The 24,975-nt window shown below is 35.0% G+C and overlaps 1 protein-coding gene across 4 annotated transcripts in view; it reads right to left on the bottom strand.

The window, feature by feature from the left end:
- The window catches only part of LOC135212101 (uncharacterized protein C05D11.1-like), a 120,652-nt gene that overhangs the window by 13,973 nt on the left and 81,704 nt on the right, over window positions 1-24,975 (bottom strand). For all 4 annotated transcript variants that reach the window (XM_064245481.1, XM_064245482.1, XM_064245483.1 and 1 more), the window contains exons 10-18: window positions 23,972-24,241; window positions 23,364-23,618; window positions 21,383-21,586; window positions 20,958-21,197; window positions 17,176-17,356; window positions 10,142-10,248; window positions 5,713-5,849; window positions 1,116-1,302; window positions 515-658 (exon numbers count right to left, since the gene is read on the bottom strand). In XM_064245481.1, coding sequence (XP_064101551.1) covers window positions 515-658; window positions 1,116-1,302; window positions 5,713-5,849; window positions 10,142-10,248; window positions 17,176-17,356; window positions 20,958-21,197; window positions 21,383-21,586; window positions 23,364-23,618; window positions 23,972-24,241 — 1,725 coding nt within the window. The remainder of the gene's footprint in view (window positions 1-514; window positions 659-1,115; window positions 1,303-5,712; window positions 5,850-10,141; window positions 10,249-17,175; window positions 17,357-20,957; window positions 21,198-21,382; window positions 21,587-23,363; window positions 23,619-23,971; window positions 24,242-24,975) is intronic.

The following is a 24,975-nucleotide window of genomic DNA, read 5'->3' as shown; positions in this document are numbered from 1 at the left end:
ATGCAATAAGCATGCAGTTTACATACTTTTCAATGCACCCAAAGCATTAAAAGTAAGGTTTTCTTAGGATTTTTGACGATATTCCGGCTTACGACAATTTTCGGGTTACAATGCTTCTCAAGAACAGAACCCCCGTCGTAACCCGGGGACTGCCTGTACATCCAAAACAAATGAGCACTACCATGAGTTTTGATATTTTTCAAATTTTGAGCTGCCATAAAGTAGAAGCTTATAGCTATGTAATTACTAGGTCAGTTACTTTTAGTATAAAAATGAAAATTAGTAGGCTGGAAGAGAAAAAGCAGTGTGTTTTATTCCTCCCCATAGGCTATTCTTAGGTAATCAGGATTTTTAAGTATCAGCCACCATACAAATTGCACGGTATATTTGGATTACAAACACTTTACAATATATTACAAGTAATTAAGCTTTAAGCTTTATCACCAATATTCTTAATAAAAAGGCATTTAATATCAAGATTGCCAATGAGTACAAGTGTTTACTATTCACTTACTAAAATATTAAGAGCCTCTTCATAAGCACCCGTCAACTGAGCTGCTCTTGATAATTTCAAAGTTAATGTTCCTTCAGTAGGGTTTAGGGTCATGCTATACGAGTATGCCAAACCTTTTCCTCTAATTTCTCTCCACATTGGACCCTGTAAAAAAATACGTACTTGATAATAGAAAGAAATAAATACTATATATATTAATCATGAAATTTCAAAAAAATTATAATTCTACATATCCTTACATTCTTGAACAAACTATGTTTAAGTAGGCAACTTTAGTGTGGCCATGAGAAATTTATGGATTTTAAAGTCACAGTAAAAAATTTAAAATTCCACATGGAAAATACACTATCTTAAATATTTATAATAAAACTTCCCTAATGATTCATTAATTTTTAGTAGTCAGCTAAACCATCTCTACAATTAGTCATGAGTGATGCCTGATGGCTCAAGTTCCATACTTCTATGGTATGTCTTAAATCTTCATAAATATTATTCTTTAGGGTTACTTGCTGAAACAATTTTAAATCCTATTTTGAAAGTTATTTACAAATATAAATAATAAACCCTTCAAGTCCTCATCTTTTGTTCCAACACCACACACCTCAAGTTGAGTCAGGTACTGAATAGCAGTAAGTATAGCTGGAACATCCCAATCTCGATGTTCTGTGACGCATCGGGTAGATTGTAAAAGATATGCTGACTCAACAGATCCAACCCCAGTCAAGAAACCAGTTACATTTCCAAAGTTTTCATTAGACACCAATTGACTATCTGGGATTACATTGAGCCTGAAAGAGAACATTTAAATAATACAAAAATTTAAAGAAGCAAGCCCAATCAATCTGCACCAATAAATTTCATGTTTGTTATACATATACTATTAGGAACACATAGATACAGTAAAATATACATATAATACCTGATCTCTTTCCTCATTCAAATTCTTAAGTCAAATGTGCTGATTCCTGCTATTACTCAAATTTTAGTTAAATGTTCAAACATATGAATCAGAACGATCCAAACAGAAGTCCATTAAAAGTAAACAGGAGAAAATATTTTATCATTGAAACTTTAAAATTATTATTTTGTGTATGTAACATTTAAAATATAAATAAATAGCTAATGATACTCTTAATTATTTCTTTTCAATTAAATCTGTTAGCATTTCTTAGAGGGGTTGCTTGAGAAATATTTTCCACTATTACCCATGCTTATGTAGTAAACACAACACTTGCTTTGTGACCATGACTCAAATTATGTGCCCACTTCAAAACTTTCTAATTAAAATTTCTTGTCCACAAGCACATGCCCAGAGATGAAATTCATCCTCTGCACTGAAAAGGGTGAGAATTTATTTGTTACATAAAGCAAAGCTGATATAGTTCCAGAGAGTGCAGCCGATTAAAATGACAGGGTTGTGTTTCAAAGATGTTTTGGCATAAATGATGTTTACCACATATTTTCGCATATAAGACAACCTTCAACTCCCAAAATTCACCCTTAAAAATTGGGGGTTGTTTTATACTACAGTTCTAAAAATCAAACCTTGTGATAACTACCAACATTCATGGAGATTCACATTATGAAATAGTAAACTGATAATAACTGTAATAAAACCATTTTTACTTTTTATATTATTGGCATATCTCCATAACAAATAGGCTATTCAAGAAATAGCAATGAAACCAACTTTTATCTATGTGATCATAGCTGAGAAAATGTAAAAAGAGTTAAGACTGCACTCGCGGTAACCTTTATCTTTCAGTAACTTTTCTGAAATACCAACGGTTGTGTAATTACGGTAATAACAACATTTAGGATAACATGATATTCATTTTCATTAAAAGTTTCTCATACATGTCACGATTCATCACATATGCCACCATCAAAGGGATTGCAGTCTGGTTCTGGTGAGTTGACTTCAGCTTTCTCGTTGATACCATATACAAATCATCTCCGGTACCATCCATGGCATTTTTAAATTATTTTATGACAGTGTCTACTTTAATGTTCCCCCATGCTTTTATAACAAAACATCAGCAAACATCAAGTGAGACAGCACACAAAGCTGTTTGTGTTTAGAACAATTCAGTCATACGAATGATTATCGTACATTACTGTATTGCTATTATTAGCAATTGTTTGAGAATAGTGATGAAACTTGAAAACAATGGTTTACCTTTTAGGCGTAAGTATGAAAAACATTATATAAAACTGGGTTTGTTAAACCCAACTTTAATAATTTACAAAAAGTATATCTCTGAATGAGGTTCCATCTGGCAACTAGGAAACTATAGACAGTGGTGATGTCGGTAAAATGCAATCGGCTGATTATTTTAAGAATGTAAGCAAAACCAGAATGCAAATGGCGTATCATCGCTCTGTTCTTATATTGTAATATACGTATATTAGATACAGTAAAACTAGTCTTTCTCCCTCTCTCCATTAAAATTGTCAAGCCGTTAAACCCTGCCGATTCTCAATGGTGACTTCCATAAGCAAAAATAAAATAAATTTTTGTTCATCCCTCATGCAATGGAGATCTTAAGAAAGAATAGTATAGTCAATTTACTTGAGGTAGATTCTTGTGCCTATGAGACGTTTGTTTGGCAGCCTCTGATTGGCTGGTACCAGGAGGTAGGCTGCTCGCTCAGTCAGTGTCATATTTTCGTTTGTAGCTTGAAAAACTAGCAATATGTTTATATTTCTTCATTTATCTCACGTTTTGCAAAAGATAGGAAAGTTTTGGTCATACCAAATGATTTTGTATTAATTGTACAAATAAATAATCTTAACCTGAAATCAATAAGATAAAACACAAAGGAATTACGAGCAAAAGTGAAGAGAGCAATATTTCATTCTTTATACCTGTTTTTATTTATCATTGGATTTTACATAATTCATGCAATAAAGATAAAATCAAACTTGTGTTTTCATACAATAAAACACCCTGAATACACTGGTGCTTTCAGATTTTAGATGCGTGTAATGTGTGAAGAAAAAATTAAGAATATGTCTTATCATGTTGCATCCGTACTTGACTCAGCCTGAAAGGAAGTCAATCTTTCTTAATTCTTTGTTGTTTATTGCTTCACTGACATTATTATTTCATATAACTCAAATAAGTCTCTGATATCTCTTTGGTTTGAAAATATATTTATATAATAAAATTAGAAATAATATTCTGAAACAACCTAATTGAAGCTTAGGCTGAGTTGAAGAGTGTGAAGTCTGTGGAGAGTTCAAAGTTCAGCTTCTTTGCTGGACTGAATTTCCCTCAGCCCGCCTAGATTTGAGCTAACAATACCAGATGCATCCATCTGATTATTGTTATTTTTTTCCTTATCAGATATGTCCAGACATACTATATGATATTGGATTGAAAATGTTTTCACAAAATGGGAATTCTGTGTATTTATTTACAGAAAATGTAATGATATAACTTGGTAAATCTTGTCAAAACTGCAACCATCTTGTATTGCTAATTGGTAACTCAAATCTCTTGCTGAGATGGCAAATGGAACAATGTCTTGCAGATCACATTCTCTCGGCTATACTGTCAAACTTGAATCATTTACAGATGCAACATAATAAGACATATTCCCCATTTTCCCTTTACATATCACAAGCATTTAAAATCTAAAAGCACCAGCGTATTCAAGGTGAATTTATTGTGTGAAAACACGTTTTATTTTATCTTGAGCGCATTAATGATGCAAGATACGATGATAACTTAAATGCTTCTCTCTTCACTTTTACTCATTGTAACTCCTTTGTGTTTTATCCTATTGATTTCAAGAAAAGAGGACTTAGTTGTACAATTAATACCAAATCCTTGGGTATAACCAAAATTTTCTTATCTTGTGCAAAGCATGAGATAATTGAAGATAATAAACATATTGCTAGTCTTCTAAGCCACAGACGAAAATAATGAGACACTGAGCGAGCAGAATACCTCTCGGTGCCAGCCAAACAAATAGCTCATAGTCACAAGAATCTACCTTAAGTAATCAACTATAGTAAGTTAAAGCTGCAGGTTATAGCCGTGGCTGAATAAAACTAACAATGGTCAGCCGAAAGTGATTTCCGTAACTAGAGAAATCACACCTAATGCATATACAATGAAGTAATATGTGCATGTTTTCAATCAAACTTCATTAACATTGAAGACATCAATAATACTCAATCAGCCGAGATTTTGGGAATGTAAACAATATCAATTCCAAATGTTGTACATGACTTTCTTTATATTCTGTAATAAGTACAGTAATAATATGATAATAGTAATACGTTAATTGGATACAGCCAGCATTAATAAAAAAATAAGGCTGTATTGTTTAACTTTTGCAAATAAAAACTTTTCTCCAAAAAAACATTTCAGTTTTGTAATTTAGAAGCTGTCTTATACTAGATATGAGATAAATTCATGAAAATTAGCCATGATTTTTTACCTCGTCTTATCCAAAAGTTGTCTTATACACGGAAATATACGTTATGTCAACAATAAGGACAAACACACAATGGGGTTGGCCTTACAGTTCATTCTTATCCATTATAAGATAAAAACATCATCTCTAACAAACTAAAACTTCTTGAAAAGAGACTAAATTAAAAATGTTAACATACTGAGGATATTTCATGTAAAAGTTTCAGAAAAAATTAATCAATAGATTTATGTCTCAGGCTTGTCATTCACTTTGGTAAAAATACCAAAAAGAAATTTTTATTTTTCATATATGGAGCATTCCTTGTGCATCCCTTCTCATCTCATGTCTAAGCCATACCATGTTCAAACAGTCTTTAAGATCAATTTTTCTACTGTGATTTGGGCAAGAATCTTGACATTTTAAAATTTTACTTAAATGTTCAAAGTTCGCTCATACTGTATGTAATCATCACAGAACTGTCCCTTTACTCAGCTTTCTCATACATATTCACAGAAAAAATTAAAATCAAAACTATATGGCCACAAGGCAATATGGAAAAATAGAAAAGGCAACAATAAAAATTCAAAATGTTTGTGCATCATTCTCTAACAATTATATCCTAACAATTAAGTTCAATATCAAGAAAATCATGTAGGATTTGCCCAATCTTCACAAGTAACAATACCTGTAATTGTATGTTCTTCAGTCCAAACATCAAACATAGCTTTAGCTAATTACATCAAAACAAACTTAAAACCACTTGATACTTACAGTTTATCTTTTGGAGTTTCAGCACCTGATATGAAGTTTACCCAGGGGGCCATTGGGTCAATTATAGTTGAGAGTCTTTCCACACTAGTTGCCATGTGAATAGTAATTCGATCTCTGTGGCATATTGTGCTGCGCACCTAAAAAATAACCAATTTGCTAGCAATGAAAAATTAAAATATTAAATATCTTACATATTTACAAATAGGTTTGCTAATACTGTATAAAAAAAACTACTGGAAAGCAGTGATATGGATTTTCTAACTTTTATTTTCCTATTTCCCTTCACTGAAAGTTAAGAGGCTACCATTAAATACAGAAATAATAAAAAAAAAAAAAAACTTTCAAAATTACTTTAAAAAAATACTCCTTTTAAATTCTGTAATTAACAGTGTATATAAATTATGTAAGTTAACACCTTTACTTACTAAATGATGAATAATCGGGCATGAGCGAGAAGAAATAACATGTAAACATAAACAATTTTGTTTTCATATTTATCACTAGTTATAAGGAACTACTAATGTTTTAGTATAACAATTAACTAAAAAAATATTTTTTTTATTTGCAAAGCAATGATCTTTCCAACTATATATGATTTTTTATAATCTTCTAAAGGTTATAAACAGCTAAACTCCATGACTGCCAATGGTACTGGCTACATCATTTCTATGATTGAACTTTAGAGATCAAGAAACCTTCAGTAATATGGTTTCATGACTTCTCTATGAGCATCTTGGGGAAAACATTTCAGTAAAACCTAGTTCCTGTGTTTCACAACAAAACCCATCAATCACAAGAGAGCCCATGGGGAATCTGGAGCTAAAGTGGACAAGCCCAGCTTAGTATATAGCGGCCTCATTTGGAGTCAGAATGTCCCTATACACCATGCTCTCATCTTGTAGACAGAATCAGCAGAACAGCTAAGCACAAGATGTCACTTAACCTAAGAAGGATCTGTCATTCAGCTGGGGATAAATTTAGACATTAATATGATAGCATATTTTCTGTCTTTAGGCTAATGAGGAAGCAGGAAATAATAACAAAGGATCTCTCTGACCTCTTATCCCTCATATATAATAGACCTTGGGCACTATGATTTGCTGGATAAAATCTGTTCCCTGAGATTTTATTAAAAATAAAAAGCAGAATAAACACATCAATATGAGAGCAAAATAATTAAAATATGCTTGTCAATCAAATTGTGTTTGAAAAAAAATCCTGTATTTTCCTTTAATGAGGAATCCTACTCCAAAATAGGTGTAGCAATGAGCTACTCCCTATCACCTACGTTTGTTAACTTTTAAACAGAATTCTTTTAAACATCCCTCTTACCAAGCATATGGTTATAAAAAATATCAAATGGAAGAGAAGTAATCAACACAGTACATACTTGCTTTAAATAATTGTATTGGTGTCAACAAGATTAAAAATTGTTGGCAAATATGAAATGGCAAGGACTATCAAGTTCACACTCAAAACAATGAAGACCTAGAAATGCTGTTCTTTAACTTTCTAGTCAAACATGCCAAGGTATATAGAAAAATCTACAATTACTGTGTTCCAAACATATCAATAAAGAAACAATCAAGACTGTAAACAGCCCACTTTAATGGTTGCCATGAAGCCATTTGTGGAAGCAGATAGATTCGTTAATATTAAATGAACATAGACAACTGTCAATCATAATGAAAACACTAGTGTGACAGTCACCCCCTCTTGGAATAAAAAATCTTTTGAAGTCGCAATCACTGACAAAATCCTCACTATAAGTGAAAACAAATTTCCATAGCCTGGACTCCAGTTAAAAAGAAAAAAGAATAGGAGGGTTAGACTACAGAGGACAGGACTGCTAAACAAGATAGCAGCCTATTAGAATGAATTAATAGATCCTTCCAACTACTATGTACAGGCAGCCCCTGGTTACTGGCAGGGTCCCATTCTGGGGGCTCAACAGTAACCGAAAATCGCTGTCTACAGGCGGTGCAATCCACCTGACAGTGACCTAGACTGGTTAATGCCTTATACAGTGTCACAGCCAGATATTTTACCCTAATATGTGATGTGTAACACTTTAATAAAAATGTGGAATTTCATTTACCTAATCCTTTACTAATGTCTGCATGGTAGTTCTACACATTTTTAATGAATGTACAGGTAAACCTTGGGCGAGAGAGTTATAAGAAGTTATAAAGATTAGGATGTCTCAAAGATTTAAAAGTCCTTCCCAGGAGACAGTGTGTGCTCACTTATCTCTTGGAGCAGGGTTTGCTGTTCATTCACACTGTCCTAATGATTGTCTAGTTTTCTTTTAGCTGTCCTTGCAGTCATCATGTTTCTAAGCCCTACAAGTTCAGGTTCTCTAGTCGTCTTTGGTAACCTATTTGCCTGATGGATGGAATTAACTTTGTGGCTCTTACTTGTACCCCTTCTAATGTAGTTATGTCCTTTCTTAGTGTTGGTGACCAAAACTGTACTGCATATTCAAGATGAGATCTAACTATTGATGTGTAGAGCTGCAGCATCGTTTCCTTGTTTTTGTATTTGAACTGTAGCCAACTAGTTTATGTGCCTTCTTTTCAGCTTTTATGCACTGTTTTGAAGATTTTAAGTCCTTGGTAATAATGACTCCAATATCCTCTTCTTGTTCTACACTATTTGTGTCATTCCCAAGCAGCGTGTAGTTGGCATGAGGGGTTTGTTCCTATTTGTAACACTACAAATTAAATGGCATTTCCCATCTTTTTGACCACTCTCCTATTTTCTTCAGATCATTTCTTAAACTTTCCAATGTATCTTGGTCTACAATTTCTCTTACAATTCCTGAAGCTATAACTTTTGTCATTAGTTAGTGAATTATCATATCTTAGTTAAGTAAGTTAAAAAAAAAAAAAACAAAAAAAAAAAAAAAAAAAAAAAAAGCATCGTGAGTAACGTTATAATTGTTGCTTAAAAGCTACAGCCAAAAAAAAATAAATTAAAACAATTGTTTTGATACAAACAACCAAACCGAATCTAAGATTAACACTGTTTTGCTTGCATTTCAGCCATTGTACAATAGTAAAAAATTACCAAAGTATGTTACAAATAATGTTAATTAGGTAGAATAGGGCTGACATATTTTCACATTATACCTTTATTCTCCATGGAAAAAATATTGGCAAGTAAACATAAAACGGCTAAATTTAAGCTGCAGTTGTAGCTGAAGCTGAGAAAACAATGTTCACACCGCTTATGACTTTAAATTATCCTGCATCAGTAAAATGGAGGAAACTCAACAGTAAATAAGTGGATAAAAAAAAGCATTTTGATAAAAAATACAGGGCACGAAAGAACACATTTTACTGTTGTTTTTATGCCAGTAAGAGATAAATATGTAAAGCTCATTTTATGATGAAATAGGGTGAAAATAGCAAACGGAATCTTATTTATTAAAAAAAAAATTGTTCCTAACGCCATCTACTGAAAAAAAAAAAAAATCTAGTTCACAACAAGACAAAGACATATTTAAGTCATATTTCTACTTAAAAACAGTTCATATAATGAAAAGTGACCTTGTCCCATATAAATACAGTTTCTACAGATTTGTTTATGCTGAATTGAGTTACATTGAAATAAACTTACCCGCCCCCTCAGCTGATTTTTCCTAACAAAAACTTTAATTGCTTTGTTTGTATTTATAATACAATAGTAATATGAGACTACATAAAGTATTATTGGATACAGTGAAGTAAAGCATAATTTTTTTAAATATTCAAGAAAAGATGCATATTCATTATGTTTGTATTTTATAAGGTTCTCACAGTGCTTAGGCTAACCCGCTTATAACCAGACAATGGTGCTGTAAACCCTACAGAGGGTAAATCCCAGTTATGAATATACAGGAAAAGCGCCATAAAACTGAAACGCTGATAACTGGGGCTGCCTGTATATGGTCTGCAAAACTGCTAAACAGAACAGGACACCTTAGGCCTTTAAAGGCAGGAATTGTACTTCTAGAAAGCTAGGGATTGTGATTAAACTCTTACCAAGTAACACCTAAAACAAAATGGTACTCACAATACACAGATAAAAGCACAATATAATTACACTTCATCTACAGACTATAATATAAAAAATATTTTAACTTTATTCCATATGTATATGAATATACTCTGTTGGTACCACATCCCCCACAAATAAAAAACAAAGTTTCAATGATGACACAGAAACTTTTTATTATTTTGCAAATAATAAAATGTATCACCACCACAGCCATAGATTTACCAGCCCGAGAAGAGTCTACTTGAGACTCAGAGGTCTGGAAAAACTAACCCCTATTAATAATAATAACAGCCATAGATTAAACTAAATTATAGTAATTATCCAATACACAATGCAACCCATAACACATGCAGAAAAATCACAGCAATACAAAAACAAGATTTCTTACCTCTTCTATTTCACTCAGTACTGCAGCCTCATCAGTTATTAACCTATCCAGTACAGCAGTAAGGAACTTCTGTTGACGCAGAATTGTCTGTTGATTTTCATTGGCATCTAAGATAGAAACAAAGAATAAACAAGACGGAAAAGCAGTATGACAAATTTTTTAATAATATTTTGTAATAAAGTTTTATTAGCACTTACCCAGTAATTTTATAGCTGTAGTTTCTACTTCGACGGCAGCTTTAATTTCCAAATTTGAGGTTAAAACCTCCTTCAGTGTCCGATTGGTGAATATGATCCCCCCATTCACTGGGGGGGGAAGAGGAACAATTACTTGAAAATACCTCAATTTTTTGCCTTCCAGTCCATTTGATGGTGTCCATGTGAAGGGAGGAGGGTAGGCTTTATTATAATTACTGGGTAAGTATTAATAAAACTTTATTTTATTTTAAAAATATTTTTATTACTGTAACCTACCCAGTATAATTATATAGTTGAATGTCAATTCCCACATTGACAGGTGGTGGGGATTCATGGACCTGTTCAAGTTATATTACTAAAATCCATTTTCATAAAAGCCTCACTAAACTTTAGTTGTTCTTTGCCTGGGGAGAGAGCTGCTTCAAGTAGGTATTACCTCTATTGAGCAATTTTCTTGATCCTTAGAGGTGTAATGGTGTGGCTGCAAAACACCTCTACAAACAGAAAACTTCCCAGCTGAGGAGAGTAGCGTTAGCTGAGGAAGTTGATACCAATCAAAGATTAAAAAACCTATTCACCCAACATAATACAATCCACTTAATCAAAAAGAACAAGTAAAGCAGTTTTTGAAATAACCCAAGGTTACTCGGTCGTATAATTAGGAAGATCAAATATCTTCACACATCCTCCCTTACAATAGTACCTGCTACTGACAAAGGTCCCAGTGTTTACAATTGTCGTAAGCAGTTTAAATTCTTTAAATAGTGGATTGCAAAAACAGACTTACATCTCCATTAAGTTGTTTGCAAGATATCAACCAGAGACAAATTATGCTTCAGGGCTAATGAGGTAGCCACTGCCCTTACCTCATGAATCTTGACTTTCAAGTTTGGATACTGTTTACCCCCCACTTGTAAATGTGGCTTCAATATCCCTCGGCTTAAGCTACATGAAAGTCGGTGGTCAGTAAATGCCTTAAGTAATCTTGATGATATGTCATTCTTTTAGGCCAAACTTTGATGTTAGGATTTGTTACCTGCCATAGGCTATTAGCAAGACACCGGTAAATAGTTACTACCTCACAGTAATTCTTGAGTGTTACACAATGCCTTTAAGCCAAAACTTTGGCATTTATGATCTGCTTGCCGGTGCTTAAACTGTGTAAGACTCAGGTTAATAAATGTCTTAAAAGTAGATCTCAAATGTAATGGCACTCAAATTGGGCAATTCTTTGCACTCTTGATTGTTCACAGGACATAGGCTATCCTCAAGCCAATGGTAACCGATTACTTATTTACAGGGGATGGTAAATATAATGACTTTTAAAAGTAATTTGACAATGTTAATTGCTTCTTTTTAGGCTAAACATTTGTGATTAGGCTAACACATTTTGTTTGTTACCATGCCTGTGATACTCATTACTGGCAGTCCCCGCTTATCAGCAGGGGTTCCATTCTCCACAGGGTGCTGATAAGCGAAAACCACACTTAACTGAAACTAAGCAATTTATGGCTGTTATGGCACCAAGTTTCAGTTAATGGTGCCTCTGTTAGGTATGTTATGACACCATAATGCCATCATCGGCACCTTGTGGCGCCGATAACCAAAACTCGGCCAATATGGCATTAGACATGCACCATGAAACTGGATCCCCATTAACCGAGACCAACGATAACCTGGGACTGCCTGTACTTTCCTTGCAGAGGACTGGAAGTGTGGAGGTAGAAAAATAGTCAGGAGAGAATGGTGTTACTGTTCAGCTGCAGGAGGACATAGGCGGGTATATTCTCGTTAATTGTCTATTAACTACCAGATTTTTGCCTTGGCAGTACTTTGGTACATTACAGAAAGGGCTTGCATGGCCTCAGTGCACAGAGGCATTTTCCTGGTGTCACTCAACTGTGAACATTAGCTCACAGTCTCCAGATCGCTGGTTGGACTTTAGCACAGGCCACTAGAGTCAATTAGCGGGTATCGTACTCAGTTACTGAATTCGATTACTTTGAATTCTACCAATCATTTGAGCAATAGGTTATTTGTAAATATTTTTATTCTTTTATATTAAGAGTTGGATTTGTTTTGAGACTAACATGAAAACTAATTTTAATCAGTCATCAGATGCCTCTTCAGTAATAGGAAAGAAGCCTCTTACTTTCTTTCCTAAAGTTCTGATCAACCAATCAATAAAACTAAGAATAAAACTAAGAACTTCAAGTGTCTTGAAGATGTTCTTTAGAAAGTGATTGATTTCTGTTCCAGAAAACATCACCTTAGGCAAATTAAAGGCAGACCTACGTGCTAAATCTATCAGACTGGTACCGCTCCCTGGAAAGTTGAGACAGAGGAATACAAAAGGGGGATTTTCCTTGTATCCTCTTATTAGCAAACTGAGGAATACAAAAGAAGGATTTTTCTTGTATCCTCTAGTTAGCAAACTGAGGAATACAAAAGGAGGATTTTCCTAGTACCATCTTGTCAGAAAGCTGGAATACAAAAGGAGGATTTTCCTTGTATACTCTTTTCAGAAACTGAGGAATACAAAAGGAGGATTTTCCTTGTATCCTCTTGTCAGCAAACAGGAATACAAATGGTTTTTCCTTGTATCCTCTTGTCAGAAAGCCAGACGTCTATGTCTAAGGCTTTTGTTGCTGGTTAGGAGAGAACTATCTTAGGTAATCTCAAATAGTCTTAGGGACTGTCCATTCTAAATGTTGATTGCGGCTTCAATGAGTTTGCAAGAGAGAAGAAATCCAGATAAGCCTTCAAAAAAATATGTTGAAAGTGTTGAATAAGCCATTTGGTTTATGCTGTGCTACTTTGTCTTCGTCCATAGAAGGTAGCATCGTTGTTGTCGGTTCCGATGTCATCTTCATTAGAGGAGGTTTCTTTAGTAAAACTCTAATACTCTTCAATTGTTGCTAAATTGGTTCCAAAGAAGGGTCCATTTCCTCATCCATTGCTGAAGGTACCTGAAAAGGAATGTCTTTTATTGGTTACCCAGAAGCAAGGCGCATGGGTGCTCCCAAGCACATGGGCGCTTCCAGGCATGAGGACACCAATGGGTGGTTCAGGGCGAGAAGTCACTCCTGGGGGCTCTCATGAATAGCAAAAACTTGGCAACAATAGGCACTCAAGCACTTCAGGGTGTGAAGGCGCTTGTTAGTAGCAGAAAATTGGCGCTCAGGTGCTTCAGGGCGTGAAAGTACTCCTGGGCACTCGAGTATCGGAAAATTGGCGCCAATGGGCGCCCAACTTGAGGCATGACTTCTGTCATTTGAGAGCCAAAAATTGACAATCCTGAGCATCTTGATCTGAAAACAGTCTCTCAGGACTGTCCCAAAAACTGCAGGAAGGCTGAGGGTTCCTTCCAGGTTCCTTATACCTTTTACAAGGTGGAGGAGAATACTCCACTTTAATGGGCATGACTCCTTTGAATAACACCAGTAAAGCCCAAATCTGGGCTGGGCTTGATGAGAGACAATGAATGTTAGAGACGTCTCTCAAAGCCTTTGTCGCAACCTGGGAATGCACAGGTGCAACTGAAGGGTCAACTACCCGTGGGAAGACCCTGCCAACCTCCACTGGGCCTATAGTATACCTCCTCCCTGATTTAGGGGTCTGGCAGTGACCTTTGTCTCTAGGAGCATCAGCGGGCCTGGTAGCCACCTCCTCCACATCACCACTTTCACTTTTGTTCACTTATCCATTAACGATTTCACTAATTAACCAAATAAGGTGATAGTACTTACCATCAACCAGAATTTTTTATCAATCCCATTCTCCAGGCTGGCAAAGCGGTCAGACTCCGACAATTATGATTCAGGTAGAGAAGCAGCACTCGTGATACATGAAATATCTGAAATTGGAAAGGTAACAACAGACACTTCTGTACTTACCTCTTTAGATCTCCCCTGAAAGAGGCACAAATAGTATGCGCATCACAAGAAGCTTTGGTTAATCTAATATTGCAGCCTTTGCTGCAATACCTAAAACTAGTTAAGCTCGAATCCAATATAATAAGTTAAACAAATACACAATTTTTTAAAGTTAAGCAAAGCAAAACAAAAGCCAATGAACCGATTACAAAACTGCCAAACGAATTACCAATCGGCAATTCTCGATGAGAGAAAAGCTGGCTGAAACACTAATTACCCAAGAATTAGACAATAAAAAATTTAAATTAGACCACAACAAATTCAATCTAATAATAATGAAAAACCGGCTACAAGGCCAAAAGCCCCACTGCAGCAAAGTAACAAGATCGAATCTGATGGAAAATCAAGGTGCCCTCCTACAATGTGTTAGTTCCAGGATGGCAGAAACAAAATTAGGATATTTTCGTGTAGCTGTCCCCCCCGTGAGCTGGGGGAGCCTATTCATCTATCAGACACTGAAGGAAGTTTACACCGCGAATTTGGAAATTCAAGCTGCCGTCGAAGTAGAAATTACAGCTACTTAATTACTGGGTAAGTTAAACTAATAAAATGGTATTTTTCATAACAAACCTTCGGTTTCAACATTAGGATAAAACTTCTAGCGCCAGCTGGAAAACTGGTAAAATTAAAACTTCTAGCACCAGCTGGAAAACCGGTAAAATTAATAAAAAGTAAATTGTATAAGCAAGGAACTATTGGCATCTTGCTAGATCACAAGCTATGTTGGATCTCCTACAATGCCTTCGGCATCTCATGATTGTGTCAGTTACTTTCTTAACGCCTTTAAGAGAGGATGCGTTTTGCTCTCCTTCCTTTTAAAGCTGGTTTAGTTTGCCCGCTTTTTCATTGCTTTCCGTGTTTCAGTGTGTGATTGCTGTTGGTTTGTACAGATATTGGGATATCATGGATCTTTTTACCTCCCTGACAAAGGTTTCTTCGGGATCTTGTAAGAAAATGAGGAAATGCCCGGGTATTAGTGGGTTCCCTTGTTCAAGATTTTTAACATCGGTGTCCACAGATCCATACCCAGTGTGTAGTAGGTGCAGAAAAAAATTTATGCACAATTACTAACCCTTGTACTGCATGTCGTTTTTGGTCAGTGGGAAAATGGAAAGTTTTACGAGAAGGGTCATTTATGAAAATCATACATGTATTAACTGTTTGCAGAAATGACTTGGAATTCACAGCAAAACATATCAACTTTAACAGAGCATTTTGCAAAAGGCAATTACAGTATCCAAATGGGTGGGTTAAGGAATTTTGTAAAAAATTCACATTCAAGGTGTATGAAACAAATTTAGTATAGAATATGCATATGAAACAAATTCAGTAAAGAATATGCAAAAAATACATAATATATCTCAGGTCTCTTAAAACTTTAACATTTTGATATTTAGTTTCCAAATTATCCTTAAAAGTTTTGTAATACTTAAGGTAACTTATAAGTATACATTCATTTATTAATACATGAATTACCCTTCAGCTGCCTTTGTCATCCTAAGGTTTTTCTCTTACCCAAGAGTGCTTCATTTCTCTAAACCTTGGGGTATCATTACTCTGAAACTGTCTTTTACAGTCTTAGGTCAGGATTCTCTTACTTCAGGGTACATCTAAGAGATCTTTCCTTTACTTCTTTTTATTTCTGTTATCTGATAACACTTCCATATATATTTCATTTATTCAATTTTGTTTAATATAAAGTACATATTACTTCCTATTTTTCCTTTTTTCATGTTTGAGCATTCTCATCCAAGGAAGCTTGTGATAGATGTCCATGGCTGTATGGCTTGTTCCAAGAAGATATGCCCATATGGTAACACTAATAATACTAATAATTTTTCTTCAAATCAACAAAAACATATGCCTATATGATAATAATAATAATAATTTTCCATCAAATCAACAAGCTCCCACTTCTTATTCCCCTTGGGTCTTGAACATTAATTTCATACACAGAACCAGTAGTTTCCATTTCCTACCTCAATCACTTCCACTAGCTTCCTCTTTAGTCACATCTCCACAATATAATTATAAGAGAGAGAGAGAGAGAGAGAGAGAGAGAGAGAGAGAGAGAGAGAGAGAGAGAGAGAGAGAGAGAGAGAGAGAGAGAAACCATTGAATCGGCAACATCATATATCTGACCATCAAGTGAAATTATGAAATATTTCCGAGACATAAGAGAACAATAATGAAGAGAGAGAGAGAGGGAATAACTCCTTATGACTCTTTTTCCCTCCACCAATATACATTTACTATATTAAACTGTCTTTTAATCCTCCGCCCTCCTTTCTCAAAGACTGGTAATTGCTATATAATTTTTTTTTATTAATATTATTATTAATATTTGAAAATTAGTTATAAGGTAAATAATTTATCTATCATACTACAAAACAAATAAACATACATGAGAGAGAGAGAGAGAGAGAGGAGGAGAGAGAGAGAGAGAGAGAGAGAGAGAGAGAGAGAGAGAGAGAGAGAGAGAGAGAGAGAGAGAGAGAGAGAGCAGCCTTATATTGACCAATATTAATATTTGAAAACTAGCAAATCACTTTTATATCATAAAAATGTATTTAGTCATGAAAATAACATAAAAATACACTAATCAGTGGATATTTCTAGTTGGAAAAACCCATGACTAGGCAAATTTCCCACAAATAATGGGTATATATGGTCCAAAGAAAAATCGGCGAAAAAGTGTGTCCACAAATCTTGAGAATGCGAATATGGGGGGTTCAATGTAGTCTTATTTTTAAAGAACAAGTACCTAAAAACAATTCTTTACCAATTGAACATGGTGCCAGTAAATTTAATTTTCATTGTTTTTAAGTACAAATCTGTGGATGAAATAATGTATGGGACAAGTAAAATATTCAGGAAGACATAAAAGCAAGTTCACACTAACCTTTCTGGAATGTAACATCATTAAACATCAGCTGCAACAATGCTGGACCACTCCGTTTATATTCGCCTATAGAATTGATCAACTTGTTGGCTTTAACTCTGATTCTCTCTGCACTGAATATGCTCTTAAAAAGTACATCCTGGAGCCATCCTACCCCTCTCGCATACTTCTCCATCTCTACCTAAAAAATTAAGTTGAACAATTACCAAATATCTAGGCTATACCAAAGTACAATTTGCAAAAAAATCAGTACATAATTTTTAATTTGGAATTTCATATATCAAATTCACATGATCTTCTCAATTTGCACATTTTTAATTCACAGACTTGGTTATTTGTGGTTTCATTAAGTAATGATTACATAAATGAAAAATAAAATGTTTAAAGTTTTGCAGCTATCTGTTTAAGCTAGGAAAAAAACAACAAAATACATAACTAACAAAATAAAATTGAACAAAACAAATCTGCATAAAATTTATGTACAAGTTAATCTATTTTACCATTAAAATACACTCAATACTAATATACTAATATAAGGTTTTATATATACCAAGTAACCACAGCTGTAAGTTTTTATTCACCAGGCAGTTCAAACTTCTAACCTTTGCAGTAGCGCACTTTTGTTTTGGCGTAGGTAATCAGTTCCCGCCCACATCCGGGTAAGAGTAGGTACAACAGTGCTGGAAATCCAATTTGTTTGTGCTTCATATCCATGAAGAGGGGAGGTGGGGTAGGCTTTGATCATGTAGTTACATGGTAAATACTATACGTATATAAAACTATTATATAAAAATGTCATTTTTATATAAGTAACTTACCAAGTAACTACATAGCTGAATCCCCCCACTGACAGGTGGTGGGATACATGGACATGCTCTACTCAAAAACATAGAAAAAGTAGTTAGCATTGATGAAATGCTTGTTATAACCTTACCTGGTGAGAGAGCTGGGACAGGAAGATACTGCCTCTGGCTGGCCGAGGGTTGCCTCTACTTCAGTGGGAAACTTTGCAGCTGAGAAGTACGCACTACGAAGGCTGACAAGGTATAACCAAAAATAAAATTCCCTTGCCCTGGGCACAGTACACAAAATACATAAACCAGAAATGATTATTACCACACCAAAAAACAACACTGAATCATAAAAACCAATGACTGGTGGGTATTCCTGATACATAGAACGACCAGGCTTCCCGAAACTCAACATCCTACATGAAGGCGAGGAGATAGGGAACTAGAAGAGTTACTCCCTATCCTACATCACCCAATACTATGTCAGCCACAGCAAAACAGCTTAATGTACTGCAGTTACTGTATACTGTCCACATCACATAAATAATGGGAGGCGAACACGGATTTTGATTTCCAGTAAGTTGACTGAAGAATCATGCAGAGCAACAGCTTCTTCTTAAATACTAGCTAAGTGGCGATTGCCCTGATGTCATGAGCTTTAATATTAAAAAGTCGGAGATCATCCTCTTGAATCTTCGAGTGTGAATCAGTGATGATGCTCCTTAGAAATAATACCAAGGTGTACTTATAAAACAAACATAACTGGGCACAGAACTCTCTCTTGGTCAGTCGGTCCCAGGATATCAACTAAATTCTTGATCGTAAAAGAATGGGCGCTGGGGTTGGAAGGGGTTTTGTTCTTTGGTTTTATAGTTTTGTTCTTTGCCATAAGACCAATTGTCAATGAGTAGATCGCATCCCCTTGCGAAAAACCAACAGTCTTACTGAGGGCATTCATTCATTGATCCTCTTTGTTATCGCTAGAGTGATTATTAAATATAGTGACTTCCTGATTAAATCCCTCAGAGAGGAGAAATAAAGGCACTCAAATTGAGGACCAGAGAGCCATTTCAGCACAACATCCAGATTCCAAGCAACAGATGTGGCTTTCTCTTGCTTGGAAGTGTCTAGGGATTTGATCAAATCACTAATGTCTTAATTTGAAGACTTGATAAAATGACTAATGTCTTAATTAGAAAACCTCTATGCCTAAACACAGAGTTTAGCATAGACCTATATACTCTTATGGTGGAGGTAGCTAAACTTCGAGGGGACCTCAGGTAGAATAAAAAAATCAGCATCTGTGCTACAGAGGTCTTAGAAGATGATATGCCATGTCATCGAAACCAGGTACGAAAGACTGCCCACTTAGCCTGGTAGACATCAGTAAAGGATTGACATCTGCACTTTGCAATTGCTTCTGCAGCTCTTCTTGAAAAGCCCTTCCCTCTGACATGTTCCCTGACAGTCTGAAGCTTGTCAGAGTGAAAGTAGATAAACCTTGATGAAATTGATGGAAGTGCGGCTACTTTAGAAGGCTCCTTGTCTGAGATAGAAGTCTGGGAAGTCTGACACAGGGCTGAGAAGATCCAGGAACCATTCTTTCTTGGCCAAAATGGGGCTACCGGAGTCATGGACATGTTGTGGCAAGACACGAACTTGGACAGCACCTCAATCACCATACTGAATGGAGGAAAGGCATAGACGTCCAAGTCCGTCCAGTCCTGGAGCACTGCATCCGTTGCCTAAGCTTGAGGGTCCAGTATCAGAGCAATAGACTGGGAGGCAATGGTACCTTGACATTGCATAGAGTCTACTGACGGTTTTCCCCACAGTTTCCATGTCGGTGCACACATATTGAGTCAAACTAGTAAAAAATTTCTAATAAACACTAAATAAGGTTACGATGATTAGCAAGACACCCAAACCGGATGAATACTTCACCAAAAGCGAAATATACGACCATTTGGCGAAACTTGAATCAGAGCTGCTCAACAACTGGTGTCTAGTCGTTGATCGGCAAAAACGAACAGGCTTTCCAGCACTGTTGTACCTACTCTTACCCAGATGTGGGAGGGGACTAATTACCTACACCAAAACAAAAGTGCACTACTGCAAATTTTCAAATTTTGAGCTGCCAATAGAGTAGAAACTTATAGCAATGTAGTTACTTACTTGGTAAGTTACTTATATGAAAATAAAAAATTTTTAAAGTTGTACAAAATTGTGGGAAACAATGCACAAGTTCAGCAACATGTAAAAAAACAAAAAGTAAATTAGCAATTAAACACATCTTACTGAATTTATGTACTGTACCATATATTATTTACAAAGTCTTTTAATCCACCAAGAGATGGTGACCCTGAATCCCAAGAATTAGGAGGAACTACTGTAAAATACACCATACAAAATACTTCAGTGTTTGATATCTTGTCCAGTATCAAATTAAGTAAAACTTAAAAATAGAGGTGTTCTTATATGTCTCTTCTGTTACATTTACCATACAATCGATTGTGGAAATGCCACCACAGTAACATGGATATTTATATCTTGACTATATTAAAAAACAAATCACTATACTACTAATTTCATGAAGACATGGTGCTTGCTGAAAATGTTATTATTGGTATTTTAGTAAGAGCACCATAATTCTAAACTTAAGCAGTCATCTGAAGGATTTGTTCTTATGTACAAGGTGAACATTCAAGGATACAAAGTTAAAGAAGTTGAAAAGTTGGACAAAGAGACCATAGGCAAAAGCAGCAAATGAAAATTAAAAGGCATAACACATACAACTTGTATCACATATCTACAATGCTGTAAGTGATAACCCCTTACGGGAAAAACCCTACAACCTATATTGCCATAACTAGCTAAAGCAGAGTAATGAAATTTTCCAATTGTTATGAACCATCACATAATCACTTTATTACCAAAAAATTGCATTAGTGACAATTCATGCAAAAGCAAAAATACTTAAATTAGTCTAACCTTTATAACAACAGCTGCATTGGAACTATAGGGACCAGTAGAAAACTGTCTGCCATTCAAAGCTAATCCAATGACTGTGTCCCGAGACAAAGTATCAGCAGATAATTCTCGCACCACTTCTTCATACGGGATAACAGCATCATTTCGTAAAACAGGAGACTCAAACAGTAGATCAAGAAGCAAAGTCAAGTAAGGACGAAGTGGTGGTCTTAATGTAGAAGTGTCCAAAATGGCAATTACCTGAAAACATGTAAAATTAATTTTAAATCTTGTTAAAATAATAAATCTTTACTATCTTAAAACAATAAATAAAATAAATCTTTCCTATTTTAAAATAATAAATATGGCCATAAATATCTTCTATAGTTCAAAAAAAAAAAAAAACACATTCACCTGGGTTTAACAAAACAGGTAGATTTACAAACCTCAACAAAATTAGAGTGAAGATCATCTAGCTGAAACTTGACAGGGAGATTACTGAGAAGCTGAGAAAATGATAATTGAGGTTGTAATGCTCCTGAAGTACCATCTAAGTTGATGTGGTTGCTATAGGCATTGATGGGGTGGAAGTTTATACTAGAAACACCTGGAACAGGTACTGACTGCAGCATCTCTGGTGGAGGAGGAATCTATTTATAAAAAAAAATGGAAGAAAATGTTAACACACAAATCTTTGCTTCACAAGGGAAATACAATAACAAAATGTTACATTTACTAACATTATACTGTATAATTTTCTTAGTGTACTTTATTTAACACAATAGCCTACATTGCCTAGTTAGCCTAATCGTAAGTCAACACAATACTCAACTTCTTAGAATCTGCTCATAATCATCAGTGACTTTCATATCTTAAATTTCGTATCTTCATAATTATCACTATTAGTTTCTGTCATTTATTTTGATTGTAGAGGATAGTGGAATGAAAAAAATAATGGGTGAATTTCGGTGATCACAGTGCATTTGAATGTCTCCATCAAAACGTAAACAAAGCACACCGGCGCCATCTACTGAGGAAAATGAAGACTAAACTATTCGCTAATGAAATAAAAATTTTCTAGCATAGGTAAAGATTTATGCTTGTGCTTATTACCTCTAGCATCATATGATCTCATGGGTAGCATATCAAATTGGTAAATACACAGTTACATAAAAGAAATGATCAAAACTGTATCTTAAGCACAGAGTACAGAATTCATTCTGCCAAATATCTTGTTTAGATTAAAAGTTTTGACTCGGTAGAGCCTTTTTAAGTGGATATTTTTAAAAAATATATATTCCTTTAATGTTAATATAAAAAAACATATTTAACTTCACATATTTCCATTACTAACAATTGTTTTAATAAAAACAAAGGAGATATGGCATAATTTTTGCGGTCTTGAAGTTGTAAACAATATGTGGCGCTACCCCAGTGGCAGTGCAATGAACTAATGGTGGCTGATTTAAAATCAAGCCAAACCACAGGAGTTCCTGGACCATACAATGCTGGTTTTAAGAGGTTCAACTGTACAGGCAGTCCCCAGTTATCGGCAGGGGTTACATTCTTGGCAGGGTGCTGATAGCAAAAACCACCATTAATAGCAAAAACCACCATTAACCTGAACTCAGCGATTTATGGCACCGATAACCAGTTAATGGCACCTCTGATAAGTATATTATGGCACCATAACTCTATTATCAGCGCCGGCACCATAACTCTATTATCAGCGCCGATATAATCATAGTCTTGCAATCTAATTCCACATACAAATAGCCAAGTTGCTGACCTAACCTACGATGGCTACGTTCTGACACTTCTTTTTATCGTTTTATTACTCATATAGTATATGCACTTTATCATTTTATTACTTCATACTGTATAATTTCCTTTAAAATAGTGTACCACCAGTCCTCAGTGTCAGCAGACTCTGTAAATGGCGCTATTTTTAAGGAAATTATACAGTATGAAGTTATAAAATGATAAAAAGCAGTGTCAGAGCTTAGCCAAGTAATAGGGTACGTTGGAAACTAGGCTATTTGTATGTGGAATTAGCTTGTAAGACACAGGGGTTTAATTTTTAGGGATATATTCTATATTCGAGGATTTTCTGTGGTCCGGCAGTGGCCTGGTCCCAAGCTTCCTGGATATCAAAGGCTGAACTGTACCAAAACAGGTATACAAGGATGGAGGCAAGAATGCGAAATTTAGAAATTTTAACTCCAAATAATCTACTGGTTCATTTGTTGCTTATGCTACACATCAAACAGTGTTCTAGGTAACAATTTCATCTTCAAAGTAAAACTCATCAATGAAAATGTACATATTTTCCTTATTAACATGAAAAAAATACAATAAGCTTTACTACAATCCAACAAATAGCTCAAGTACTTCAAAGCTTTGGCTAAGGACCACATATGTTCTTACCTCATTTGTTAGTTTAGCATTTTCTACTTTGTCTTCCCATATTTTTAGCTGCTCTTGGCCAAGGGCTAACTTCCTAGCTTCAATCCTCTGCTTCTCTTCCTCTTCTAATCTTGTGGCTTCTGCTATAGAAGGAACACCTCTTATGACAACTGAAGGACTCTTGATAAGGTACCTATTAATCATCTGAATCCAGAATTTGTCAGACTCTTGTATCAAATGAGTAAACCACAACTTCTTGTTAAGACGAACATCTAGCTGAAAAGATTCAGAACAATTAATTCTTACATAATGCTGTATGTACTAGCAGAGAAAACAGATATATTTTTTACTGAAATATAAATCTTACATTTGGCTGATGATCTCTATAAACATTTTTTCCTAGTTTTTAGCATACTTAAAACACATGCAATATATTACAGATAGTAGCCAAATTATTATAAATGTCAATTTTGATGTTAAGTATTAGCTATATGAAACACATAAAAAGATATGAATGACACAGAGCCATTCAGTTATCACTAACAATCATCGACTGAATCTTCAATTATAAGTGAATTGCCTTAAAAACAAAGAACTTTGTAGTCATAGCAAGACTTGGAATTACTTACGTGTTCACATGTATATCCGTATAATGCATCACCAATGACATTATCTGCAATTGTATCATGGGGAGAGGTTTCTAAGCGGCTATCTTGCCTCAAAATTAAATTCTTAAGGATGTCTCTCATAACAATCATGTCTATGGTTGCTCGTCCAGTCACAAGCTGTGTTAGTGTGTCCATCAAAAGAGGCTTTACGTAATCAACCTTTTCACGTGGTACTCCATTAAACTCAAGGTAGCAGGCTGATACAGAATATTCATAACAGCTATAATGAACCTGAAAAGACACACCTATTCTTGATTCCTTAATATTCACTCATTTATATTTAGTCAGCCAACATATTTTTCACCAATTACCAATACTACCTATGCCAATTATTAAGACTCGCATCGAAATAAGTAGAGCATTTTAAATCACAAGGGATCATATAGCCTAAAGTGAATTGAAACGTACTACCAAATTACAGCCCAGATTACTACAACACCCAGATTACTTCACTCATTCTACATAACATTCAAGACATTACATTGCGCTGTGTATATTTATAAGTGATATTAACTTACTATTATTATTATGAATGGCACATGCATTATTCCTAGTCTGAATTTCCTGAGATCGGCTTTAGCACGGCCTCCTTCTCCTTATACTCTCATTCAAAGAACATCACAGGAAAATTTTCCCCATCGTTAGATATGCATATCCTCTTAAGAAATTTCCCCAAATGAGCTTCAAGATAGGAATACTAAAGTGGTTTAGGCTTGGAGATCCCAAAGACTTTGGAGAGTGATCACCCTTACTTATAAAACAGTGTTAGGCTGCTTCGCACTCATCAAAATTAACATGCTATGTAGAGCACACAGAACATTTTTTGTTGTTTTCACAAGTTTTGAATGTGGCCATATTCAAAACACTGTTTTGGAATTCTTTTATATTTCTTAATCTGCGTCCTCTCATGGCCAACAATGATAGTATAAGCTACGTAATAGGAGGAGAAGGTTACAAGATAGTTG

The sequence above is a fragment of the Macrobrachium nipponense genome, chromosome 40 (genome assembly GCF_015104395.2).
Source record: "Macrobrachium nipponense isolate FS-2020 chromosome 40, ASM1510439v2, whole genome shotgun sequence".
In the NCBI taxonomy this organism is placed as follows: domain Eukaryota; kingdom Metazoa; phylum Arthropoda; class Malacostraca; order Decapoda; family Palaemonidae; genus Macrobrachium; species Macrobrachium nipponense.
The sequence above is the reverse complement of the archived record's forward strand: the minus strand, read 5'-3'. Positions and strand labels throughout refer to the sequence as shown.